Below are 12,109 nucleotides of genomic sequence, written 5' to 3'. Positions count from 1 at the left end.
TTCAAAAATGTGTGCAAGTTTTAAAAAATGACGCACATTTTAAAAAATTTGCAATTTTGAAAAATATCCATGAATTTGGAAAAAATATAAGTATTGAAAAGATCGTGTGTTTGTGAAACTTCATGAATTTTGAAATTTCCACGAGCTCTAAAAATTGAAAAATGAAAAGAAAAAACAGAGTAAAAAATAAAGACCCAGTGGAAAAACATAGAAAAACTAAGGGAGCGCTACGCGTTGGGTGGTCTTTAGTTTGAGCCGCCAGCTTGTTGCGTTCGGATGTTTGCAACGGAGTTCATGTTGCAGAACTTTTGCAACAGAGGTATTGTTGCAGAAGTTGTTCTGCAACGGAGCTAATGTTGCGGAATTTTTTATCGCTCCGGAAGAAAGTTTTTGTAACATCACTCATGTTGCAGAAATCTTTCTCGCAACAAGGAGAATGTTTCAAAAGAGCCCGACAACGACGTTGTCTGCAACAGGGGTTAGGTTGCGAAAACGCTTCTGAAATAGGCGTCAAGTTGCAGGAAAGTGAAGTAACGGAGATTGGCTCCCCACCACTTGATTAATAACAGATTTGACGGCTAGGAAGGCGGTCGACGCAAGCACATAGATCCGCGGGGTGAACATAAGCGTTTCCCAAAAATAAAACAAACGAACCGGAACTCCCTAGAGCTTACTTTTTTAAAGGGTCTCTAGAAGATTTTTTGTGAAATTCTAGAAGCTTCCCTTTTTTTGGAGGCAAACTCTAGAAGCTTCCTAAAACCGGTGCAGAAGGAATCGTACACAGGCCGTTCCACTATCAGTCAGGTTCTCCCAACAACCAAACTCCAGCCCAAAGTCCAGTCCACAACATAAGCCCATGTCAACCCTACTAACTAACCCAACTCCAGCCCATCTAACATCGACATAGGCAGTTCTGCAGCGGTTGCAAAAAAAAAAAAAAGGATCCGTTGCGCGGCGGCGAGCCAGGTCGCGAGCGGCTGCTCCCATGGATGATGAGGGCGGCGTCTCCCCGTCACACCACGGCGGCGGCGGCGGAAGCATCCGGCTGCAATGCGAATGCGGCTTCAAGGACGATTACAGCCTCGACGACACCGAGGACGGCCGCTTCTACTGCGGGCGGTGCTACGGCGACCTCGACACCCAGGCGACCGCCGTCGACCACGCCGATTTCCAAACCCCGGGCAACATGTCCTTTCACCGAGTTTCCCAACCCACCAAAACCCCGGTACCCTACCCAACCCCTTACCCCGGGCAACCCCCTGCTGCCCCTCCCTTCGAAGAATCCCACGAGCCGCGCGACTTTGTGCCTGGCGCCGGCCCAGAGGAGCTGGGGGCTCGGGTCCGGCGGTGCTACGTGGAGGGGCTGCAGGTGATCCTGCACCAGCAACTGCAAGTGCTGGTCGACAGGTACCGGGCGAGCGCGCTCGTCTGCGGCGTGGCTGGAACCGTCTGGCTGCGCTGGGTGGCCGCCTCCAAGGTGTTCGACGGAATGTGGGCGCGGAAGGTGCTTGCCGAGGACGAGGCCACACGGAGACAGAAGCGTTCCGCCAGTGGAGGTGTTCAATTTAAGCTCTTGTTCAGTTTTTTTGCCATTAAAAGACCATGACAAACTTGATGAACATATGTTGTGTTTTCCATGTGCAGGCGAACAAAAAACTCAGGAGGTAAAGTGTGAATGGGCGGATGAAGCCTCGCCTCGAAAAGACAGGCGAAGGGTCGAGTTCATCTTTCTGCGCTCGTTGAGGATGATGCTGCCACTCTACTCGACATTGTCTGTCTGTTTCCTGTCCTGTCATATTGCCCGGGAAGCCATCCTACCGACCGACATTTGTAGGTGGGCGATGGAGGGTAAGCTTCCATATGTGGCGGCTTTTACCGAAGTGGACAGGCTTCTTGGGAGCCCTCTAAGACACTGCCCTCTGAATGCAAGACAACTGTTCAGGCCAGTCCGAGTGATTGGAGCGTGGCAGCTGGAAGCGGCAGCTGGGTTCATAGCACAAAGAATAGGCTTGCAGCTTCCTTCAGTTAATTTTTATGCTATTGCTCAGCGCTACTTGGATGAGTTGTCTCTGCCGGTAGAAAGAATCCTCCCTCACGCTTGCCGCGTCTATGAGTGGGCAATGCCTCCAGAACTGTGGTTGTCTAGTAATCCAGCCAGGGTCCCTACACGGGTCTGTGTAATGGCTATACTAATAGTTTCTTTAAGAGTTCAGTAAAACATCAGTGGTCAAGGGATATGGGAGGTGAGTATTCCATATGGAGTCACTCGCTTAAGTCATGTAAGATATGCTCTAAATGTGATGGGCTGAACTTCTCTTTTCTTCAGGAGATTTGCGAGGCAGCAAGAAATGCAGGTGGGTCTGACCGGGATGCAAATTTATCACCATCTATGAAACCTGATGGTGGTACCAGTGAGGAGTTTGGCACAAGAGAATTGCTTTGGACTCTTGCAGATGCCTATGATAAAATTGACGTTGCACATGGTAATTGTTTGACCATTGCTTTGCATCAAATTATTTTCTTATAATATATTCATGTCAGGTTTGATCCTTATGTTGTCCATTAGCGACTTATATATTTATCTCTTATGTTACCAATTACATGCTATTCTAGCTTCTAGCACAGTAGCTATGTCATAACAGAGAATAGGATGTAATGGTACTATCTACCATGGTAGGCATGCCCTATTTTGTATGTTACTACTTAATAGGTTAGGTTATATCCTCCTGTCCTATGTGTAGAGCCACTAGTCTATCTTGCAATGGTAATTTTCAGTTACTGGGGTAGGATATGTATGGAGCATGGACCATTGTTAGCTTTATTTTCAAATTTTAGGGCATTTACTTTGTAATAAACTGGCAAGAATTGCTAGAATAAACTTTATATTGTTTTAATGGATAGAATAATATTTCGATGTATGTGTGGAGTTTCTGGCCTTGTTTGCAATAAATAACTATTCACATTTCCGGGATTTCAACCTCCCCACTTAAAAACAGAGAGCTTCATTATGCTTGTTAGTTGTTAGTGACTAATTGAACATTTATGTGGCATTTGCACCAGGCAGCATTACAGAAATCAACAAATAATGCACCAGTATCTTCCAGTGAAATATACTGTTTTCTGCTAGTACCTTTGGATTATCCAAAAGACATATTCTCATTCTTTCTTACACAAACATAGAGGTCGACAAAGAGTATTCTAGAAGGGATCCCATGTTTCAAAAATAACCAAGACAGAGCTGCACTTCTCTCTTTCTTTTGTACGGATGGTGCTCAGTAACTCCCTTTTAGTGAGAACAGAGCATCACTCTGTTGGCATGGCACGTGCGTGCGCGGCCAGCCCGCCTGCGTTCGAGTTTTGGCTCTCTCGCCTTGTGCTCAAGGATGCCCCTTCTATTAATGTAGCCCCCAAGGGCTAGACCTGGTTGGTCTGGTTTGTTATTATCATATAATATGTCAAGGAAAGCTTAGAAGTACAATAATGTCAAAGTATATTGGATAAGAAAAATGTGCATTCCATTCTCATCTATTTAATATAGATGTTCATGGTGATATATTTGCTCAGATTTGTGTCTGAGTGAATGCATTCTAGGGTGTACTTTTTGATAGACCAAATGCTTAATAGTGGTACCAAATTGACGAAGTTTTCTAATTCTGCAGACTATTCGAAGGACCTTCACACATATCTCAGATATTGCAAAGATGTTGTTTTTCCTGGAATTGCATGTTCAGCTGAGGAAGAGCACTTAATAGAGATCTTCCAGGATCTGTACAAAGGACGAGAGGTAATGCACCCAACTTAATGTTGTTGTCAACTCTTATTCCTTTTTTATTCGCAGCATATTTGAACTTAAAATTTGTACAAATGTAGCACCTCGAGGGTTATCTACATGTCTTTTGGTGGTGATTGTTGTTGATTTGATGTCTAAACCTGTTGCACTGTAGGATGAGAATTCAAAAGCGCACAACATAACTGGAGCGAATAAACGAGGTCGGGATGGGACTTTTGTTGGCGTAAGGTGCTTTTCTGCATCATCATCGTCAGGGATACAAAGTATCAAGTCAGAAATGGAAGACCACGGGTTTTGTTATATGCCGCCAAGGAAGTGGCCAAGATCAGATGGTTACCTTCACTATAGAAGGAAGACAATGACTGGTCGTCTTGTTTGTGCTGGACATGCTGATTATCACCTGTTGATACGCTCATTTGCCAAGCTTGCGGAAGTTGATATTAGGGTTATTCATGCTAGTGTGCTAAAACTTGAGAGGAGACTTGGCTGGATAGAAGAAAGAATAGGCAGAAGTTTGGATGCCTTGCAAAATCTACCTAGCTAAGCAAGTGATGTGAAAAGACATGTTTCAGGCTGAAGTTTTTTGATGGATAGCTAGTTTGCCAAGTCAGTAATTGGTGATGAGTTATCGTTCTATTATCGAGAAAAGAGATTATGTTTGTACTTTGTAGTTCGGATCTCATGATCCTGGACCAGACGATGAGGATTCAAACAACGGACTCCCTTGCTAGATCTTGCTGACAAAGGGACCAGGAACAGTAAACCATATCTCTACTTGTACTAACGATTCCCATGGAGATGTCCGTAGACCGTAGTTCACTTTGGTGGCAAGCTTTGCCAACAAGTTATAGTCATCATCTGCAAGATTTATCAGCTCGATTGTGAAAAATGACCAAGGCCACTATGAAGTTTATTTTAGTTGACAAGTTTTCACCCTTTCTTATTTATGGACTATCCACCTCACCTTTTGTATGTAGTAGTGTCAAAAACGCTCTTATATTTTGAGACGGAGGGAGTAATATTTTGTTGTACCATAGTTTGTCACCTCATGTCTATGGAGCCTTGGTTGTTTCTTAGGTTATTGATTTGTTTTGTACTACTGTATTTAGCTAGGGAAAACAAATGTTAGAAAAAATAATGTTAATGTCTACATAAAATAATTCTTCATTGTTGTTGTGTATTCATATCTCCAAGCCATGGTTAATTGTCAAGTTCAAAGCAAAATATCGACTTGCAGATCAATTTGGAAAACTTTCCAAGGCCATTCTTTGCATGATATACCCATTTTTTGCGGGGGTAATACCCATTTTCTTTTAGTGCACGATATATTTTAAAATGCTTTTAGACGCAAGATATATGCTGAACCGTTTTTTTAACGCATGATATATGCTAAAGATGTTGCCCCATCATTGAGTCCACAAGGAAAAGAATGAAACACGCGAAAAGTGGGTTTTCTCGTTCCGACGAGCAGCTCCAGGCGATTAGGGTGAAGGGTGCGCCGGACGCCATATCGCATTGTAAAATGTTTCAAAAAAAAATCTAAAAACAATCTAGCACATTAAGACAGCATCAATGTATGTTGTCACAAAATTTCTTATCAGAATTCAAAATATTGTAGAGATACAAAAATGAAATTTTTTGACATCAATGTGATAATGGATCAAATCTAAAGCCCTTATGTTATGTACTATTCAATGTCGAATTTGTTGTTTTTGTGGCTCGAGCGATGTTCCACATTTTTTATTTAATGTTTTGCGACAACATACATGAATGTGCTATTTTTTTAATATTTTAAAACGCGCTACGGACACCGGTACCAGATACAGTCTCCCTTTAGGTGTTTTTTTAAGCTTGTTTAGGGTTTGTGTTTTGCTCAGAAGGATGACATGGCGACGGTGGCTTTCTGAAGATGGAATAATATTCTCCCACCTGCATGTAGCATCGTCGGAGGGCATGTAGTGGTGTGGCTCTAGCGGATCTCGCAGGATTCAGCCGATGTTTGTTTCCGGTGGATTTGTTTGACTCCAGTTCACTTGTCTATAGGTTGGACCATTTCGATTAATGCTTTTTTTTCACTGGCGAAGGTTGTTGTTCTGATGCGTTGTCACTTGAGGCCTTACATGACGACTTCCCGACTATTTACTACTCCCTCCGTTCCATGATGTAAGACGGTTTTTGACACTAGACTTACATTATGAGACAGAGGGAGTATAACAAAATTTGCCCCACTCCAATGAGAGAGGCGAGATGACGACGACAACATGATTTTGACTCGCTTCAGTGTTAGTAGTTGTAATTAGGTGGTCTACAGAGATAGATGTAATTTATTTCAGTTTTGATGTTCTTTGCACTGTCGTGATGTATGATGAATAAATCGGAAGATCACGAGGAAAAAAAAGAGATCAATATCCTTTTACGCTGACCCGTGGGCCATAGAACTGTTTTTTTAACTGATTCTTTCTAATCGCCGTCTCCTCCCGCTCAGGCGCCAATCCCCCACCAAAACCTTGCAAATTTTTTTAAATAATACATTTTAAAAAAAAATTACAGAAATAATACGCAAAAAAAAGATTTTTCAAAAATAATACACCATCGGCCTACTGCAGGCCGACAGAGCCCAGTCGGCCCACAGCAGGCCGACTGGAGGCCCATCAGTTTGCTGCTGGCCGAATGGGCTGTCGGCCAGCAGATTCAAGCCCAGTCGGCCTCCAGTTGGCCGACAGGGTCCAGTCGGCCTGCAGTTGGCCGATAGGCCTGCAGTGGGCCGACTAGGCTCAGTTGGCCTGCTGCGGGCCGACTGGTGCATGCCTATTTTTAATATTACCGCGAATATTTTTTAAAAGTATATATTTTAACACGTTATGAATACATGGTAACATTTCTTCAAATACATTTTTAATGGAAATACCATTTTTTTAAACCACACAACATTTTTTAAAATGCTTTTCTGAAAATTTCACAAACTTTTTTTAGAAACACGCGAATATTTTCTTAAAATGTCATGATCCATCTAAACATTTGTTAACCCACGTGATATGTGAGTATATTGATTGTAATATCATCTTATATTATGGGATGAAGGGAGTACCATTTTGTAGAATGTCATGGATATTTTTTGGAAACACGAGAATATTTCCAGCAAAGGTGACGTACATTCATTTAGTGGCACGAACCATTTGTTATCATATTTTCCAAAAAAATTGCATGCATTTTTTGAAAGGCGGGAACTTTTTCCATTGTGATGAACATTTGTTTTGAAAGTTATCGACATTTCCAAACTGCGCTTTTCGCGCCATCCATTTCCCGCCACCCATTTCCCGCCATCCATTTCCCGCCACCCATTTCCCGCCACCCGTTTCCCGCCACCCGTTTCCCTCCTCCCATTTCCCGCCATACCGCAGTCGCTCTTTCCCGCCATTTTCTCGTCTCTATCTATAAAACCCCCTTCAGACGGAGTTGGATAAGCATTGCAGTGTAGTGTAGTTGAGATGTCCCATTATCCTTTCGATCGTAGTTTTCACCCTGGGATGAGCAGGACTCTTCTGAGGCTAGCTACCGATTTCAGGATGGATAATAGGATAGTTCCATGGGACGAACTCACCGGTAGTGACACCATAATGAATGAGTTGGCTCACCAATTACGTAGTTCTGGATGGCCTGAAAGGACCTATGAGGAGGTACGTAAAGAACTTCTTAGGTTGCATGACAGGTGGAAGAAGGTAGTGGTGCCGAAGAGTGAAACTTTCAGAAGGATTGCAGCAAATAATCCATGTTTATGGACTGAGGAGAGCGAGGACGAAGATGATATCTTCATGCCGCCGCTTCCGGGTTCTGCATCGTCGAAGGGCAAGAGTTCTTCATCATCGAAGGGCAAGGTTTCTGCATCGTCGAAGGGCAAGAGTTCTTCATCGTCGAAGGGCAAGAGTTCTGCATCGATCGAGGATGACGATGATGACTTCATGTAGTTTTTATGCTGTATGTTGTGAGTTCAGTTACGTGCCATTTAATTTGGATGTAGTTCTATCTAGTTGTTTGTAATGTCTCGTTGTATGAATATTATGTTCTATCTAAATATGATCTTGTAGAGTAGGCATATGTCTCGTAGAGAAGTACATAGTCATTTGTCTCATACATAGAATAGACATAAGTTCTCACACAGAAATAGATGGTAATGTCTCTACTGATACATAGGAGCGGCAATGACGACGTCTGGCCTGCCGGGGAGGCGGATCTCGAATGACAAATGCATCACATATAACTCGGTTTCCTGTAGCAATGCAACTGAACAACCCTTTTCCATTCCCATTCGCTCAGCATTTCTTGAATCTTGCCATCATCAGTTATGCCAATCAATTTTCTTTCCCCAGGGCCATCCGAATGCTTCCTGCTGACGTAGTACACAAAATCGTCTTCCTTCAACCCTTGCTTCAACATGAATTTAGTCTTCAACCAATCAAAAGTGAGGTCCACTTCACTAACTTGCACAACACTTGGAGACAAGCCTTGGACATGAACAATAGGGCTAAGCACCCACTGAGTACTCTCAGCCATCTGCAACACACAAATCGCATTGAGTACCTACCCTACCCCTTAATATCCCCACTAACAAATATTAGACATGTCTATATATTACGAAGCTATATATTACAGAATATTAACGGAGCAACTAATACAATTCACCCTCCTACAATTATATTACGAATATTTGCCGTAGCAACTACAAATATTGACAGATTAATTAGTTGACATCTAAAAATATTAACAAAAACTACCGGAGCACGTACGAAAAATAAAATGTGGGCTTAAATATACCCTTGAAGCGTGCGTGCGAAGGATGAAGGACGAACGACGGCCACCAAACTGCCGGTGCTCCGGCTCGAACGAAGAATGACGAACAACAGCTTCACCTCCACCACAGTGCTCCAATTTACCACCAGCACACTGCAATGCTTATGCAGCTCCGTCTGAAGGGGGTTTTATAGGTAGAGAGGAGAAAATGGCGGGAAAGAACGGCTGCGATATGGCGGGAAAGGGTTGGCGGGAAACGGGTGGCGGGAAACGGGTGGCGGGAAAAGGGTGGAGGGAAACGGGTGGTGGGAAACGGGTGGCGGGAAAAAGTTGGCGCGAACATATGGTGGGAAAAAGTTGGCGCGAACATATGACGATGATGACTTCATGTAGTTTTTATGCTGTATGTTGTGAGTTCAGTTACGTACCATTTAATTTAGATGTAGTTCTATCTATTTGCTTGCAATGTCTCGTTGTATGAATATTATGTTCTATCTACATATGATCTTGTAGTTCCGATAACAGAGTACTAAAATAGAGTAGGCATATGTCTCGTACATAAGTACATAGTCATTTGTCTCATACATAGAATAGACATAAGTCTTACACAGAAATAGATGGTAATGTCTCTACTGATACAGATACATAGAAGCGTCAGTGACGACGTCTGGCCTGGCGGGGAGGCGGATCTGGAATCGGGGACCATCCCAACCTGTCGGGTGCCCTAACGTGACGAGGAGGAATCTCAGACTCTCCCTGGTCATGCTGTGTATCCTGTGTGGGGCCTGGTGGAGGAGTCGAAAACATGTTCATCCACTGGGTGTGCTGCGACATCTGAGCCTGTATGTTGTCCTCGGGATGTTGATCACTCCCCCACGTATCATGTGATGCCGACATAGACGCCTGATATCCATAGGCCCCTACGCGATGGAACGGTTCATCATGAAGAATGAGGTCGCGTCAATTAATATTGAAAACAATAAATATGAAGACACATACCTGCTGGGTGTGACGTCTGCTCTGACTGAAACACGAAACTGGAGGGACCGTGCTGCTGTGGCTGTGGAGAAAACACGAAGCTCGACGTGGGACCATAGTGCTGCGGGTGCCACGTAGAACTGCCAGGTTGGTCAGGACGGGGTGGCCTGGTTGTCGGCTGCTGTGCTAGGCGTGGACGTGGTTGATGTCGTTGCATGGAGTGACGCGGCTGCTCCTGCTCGTGCTGAACAACATCGGTTCTCCGGGTGCACGTGATAGCCTCGTACACAGTCCGTATCTTATTTTGAATTCTTTCCAAGAAGGGCTGTACTACTGGACGATGTTGAAGAAGAGGTCCAGACGATAGTGATCGTCCAAAGGTGGTCACGTCATCGTACAGTTCACGTGTCAAGGTAGCCTGCAAATTTCCATGACGATTAATAATGTCTGTCTCTTGCACGTCAAAGTATGTGACAACATTACGTAAAGAAAAAATATCTTACCGCGTACTGCCTAGAGCCCGAAGTATCATAGCTCGGGTACATATCCGACGGAGTAGGATCCGGTAACTCCTCTGGGTGGGAGTACTCAACAATGCGTAACCGTGTTCCGGTCATGTAGCACCGCAAATAGAGATTGAATTCATCGAGATCGAAATTGTGATTCTCGTGCCATAGATTTGTGTTTGCTGTCTCCCATTCTATAACATACGGCTCTAGTCTAACTAGCCATTCAACAGTTGTCCTGTTCATGCCCTTCCTTGTCGTCCTAAAATTGTGGTGTGTGTTCAACAATTACCTAAAGCTTCGAATGGAGTACTATGAAAGAAAATGCAACATTGAAAAACTGGTTAATACCTGTGGATGTGTGATGGCACCGGGTTCTCTATAGGGGGAGGTAGCTCCAACTGCAGAAGACCAAATTGCCTCATAACCCTCTGTTGTGCCATCTCCTCGACGAAGACATCGAAGATGATCTTCGATTTTGTCATCCAGTAATCTCGGTCCCTTGTGCATAGCACAGACATACCAGCAGGGTATCTCTCTTGTATGGCTGCTGCCGTGTAGGGCTGCCAGATTACCCCGGTGTACGCATCGAACTGCTCGTTCAATGCTGTGTACGCCTTCCTGGTCTGATCACTAGCAAAGCGTCTCTGCAGAGAATAAAAGTTAGTAGCCGCTCGCATCGATCGATCTCTTGTGCAGAAAAAGTTGCATTAAACTACAACACGGTGCATACCTTGCGACGAGTCCAACACAGACCGAAAGTAGGCATGTCGATGCCCTCAACATCAAACATGGCGTCTATAGGCTCATGAACCCGTACATCTGGTCGCCCTATAGAGAACCTCTCCCACGACCACAGCTGTAGGAATAGAGGGCATCCAAGAAGGGCTGGCTTTCTCGATGTAAGCTGGCAACCGTTGCACATACCTCGGTATGTAGCCGCTAACACCGCCGAACCCCAACTCCTCTGTCTGATCTGATCCGCCGTCTGAGCGCTCGCTATCTCGAGTGCCATAGGGATGTAGAGGGCGCTGATAGTGGTGACATGGTTCTCCGTGAACATCACCTTGCCGAAAAGCCACAGTAAGTAGGCCTCGAGGCTCCGAGTGATCTGTTCCGCAGTCAAGGGCGCCCGGAAGTTCTGGATCTGCATTAAGCGAAGAGAAAGTTTTAGTAAGCCGCAATTATTTTCTGTACAACTTTAGGCGCGATAACTTGAAGAGAATAGGTAGGGGAAATTACCCGGAAATTTAGCAACCACTCATACTTAGGTCCGTGATGCTCCCATACCGGATCGGGAGCATCCGGAAAAACACCGTGAAAACGTTCTGTGAGAGCTCGCTCCCAACCAGCCGGTGCGTCCAACGGTCCTACGGCATGACCTGCCAACGGTAGTCCCAGCAAAAGTGACACATCCTCCAGAGTAGGAGCCATCTCTCCCCATCTGAAGTGAAACGTGTGGGTCTCTGGCCTCCAACGGTCCACTAAGCAGCTCAGCAAAGACCCATCGATGGCGACGCGTTTCTCACCCGGGATAGACTCAACCAAACGCGCGAAAGGTAAAAGGCCGGCCCATTTCAACCTTCATCAGAGAACTTTTCAGTTACTGTCTCCCATTTCAACCATTAATATGCATGTCAGTGTGCAAATTAATAAAGCACGTACCGCTGAAGCCATCCTGAGTGTATCTTCCAGTTTTCCTTAGGAGTGCGAGTGACGAGAGGCTTGCGCTCATACCATATCGCACCACGATGACCCTTATCAATGTCCCCATTCAGCAACCACAATCCCGACATTCCTGCACTTACAAAATTCAGAACAAAGTGCCACACTTAATAAAAATTCAGAACATAGTGCCACACTTAATAAAAATTCATAACATAGTGGCACACTTAATTAAAATTCATAACATAGTGGCACTCTTAATAAAAATTCAGAACATAGTGTCACACTTAATAAAAATTCAGAACATAGTGCCACACTTAATACAAATTTCAGAACATAGTGCCACAGCACACTTATTATAAATTCAGAACAAACTAGTGCT

The 12,109-nt window shown here is 44.3% G+C and overlaps 1 protein-coding gene and 1 pseudogene across 1 annotated transcript; one reads left to right on the top strand and one right to left on the bottom strand.

The window, feature by feature from the left end:
• The first annotated feature begins 959 nt into the window (after positions 1 to 959).
• Positions 960 to 4,834, top strand: LOC109735394 (TATA box-binding protein-associated factor RNA polymerase I subunit B-like; annotated as a pseudogene).
• A 5,518-nt stretch (positions 4,835 to 10,352) lies between these two features.
• Positions 10,353 to 11,794, bottom strand: LOC120966072 (serine/threonine-protein phosphatase 7 long form homolog). Its single transcript, XM_040391695.2, has 3 exons — positions 11,305 to 11,794; positions 10,796 to 11,209; positions 10,353 to 10,709 (listed from the first exon to the last, which is right to left on the bottom strand). The coding sequence occupies exons 1-3, from the start codon at positions 11,494 to 11,496 to the stop codon at positions 10,407 to 10,409; spliced, it is 909 nt and encodes a 302-aa protein (XP_040247629.1). The 5' UTR covers positions 11,497 to 11,794; the 3' UTR covers positions 10,353 to 10,406.
• Between the last annotated feature and the right edge of the window lie 315 nt (positions 11,795 to 12,109).

The sequence above is a fragment of the Aegilops tauschii genome, chromosome 6, assembly GCF_002575655.3.
Source record: "Aegilops tauschii subsp. strangulata cultivar AL8/78 chromosome 6, Aet v6.0, whole genome shotgun sequence".
Taxonomy (NCBI): Eukaryota; Viridiplantae; Streptophyta; class Magnoliopsida; order Poales; family Poaceae; genus Aegilops; species Aegilops tauschii.
The sequence above is the reverse complement of the archived record's forward strand: the minus strand, read 5'-3'. Positions and strand labels throughout refer to the sequence as shown.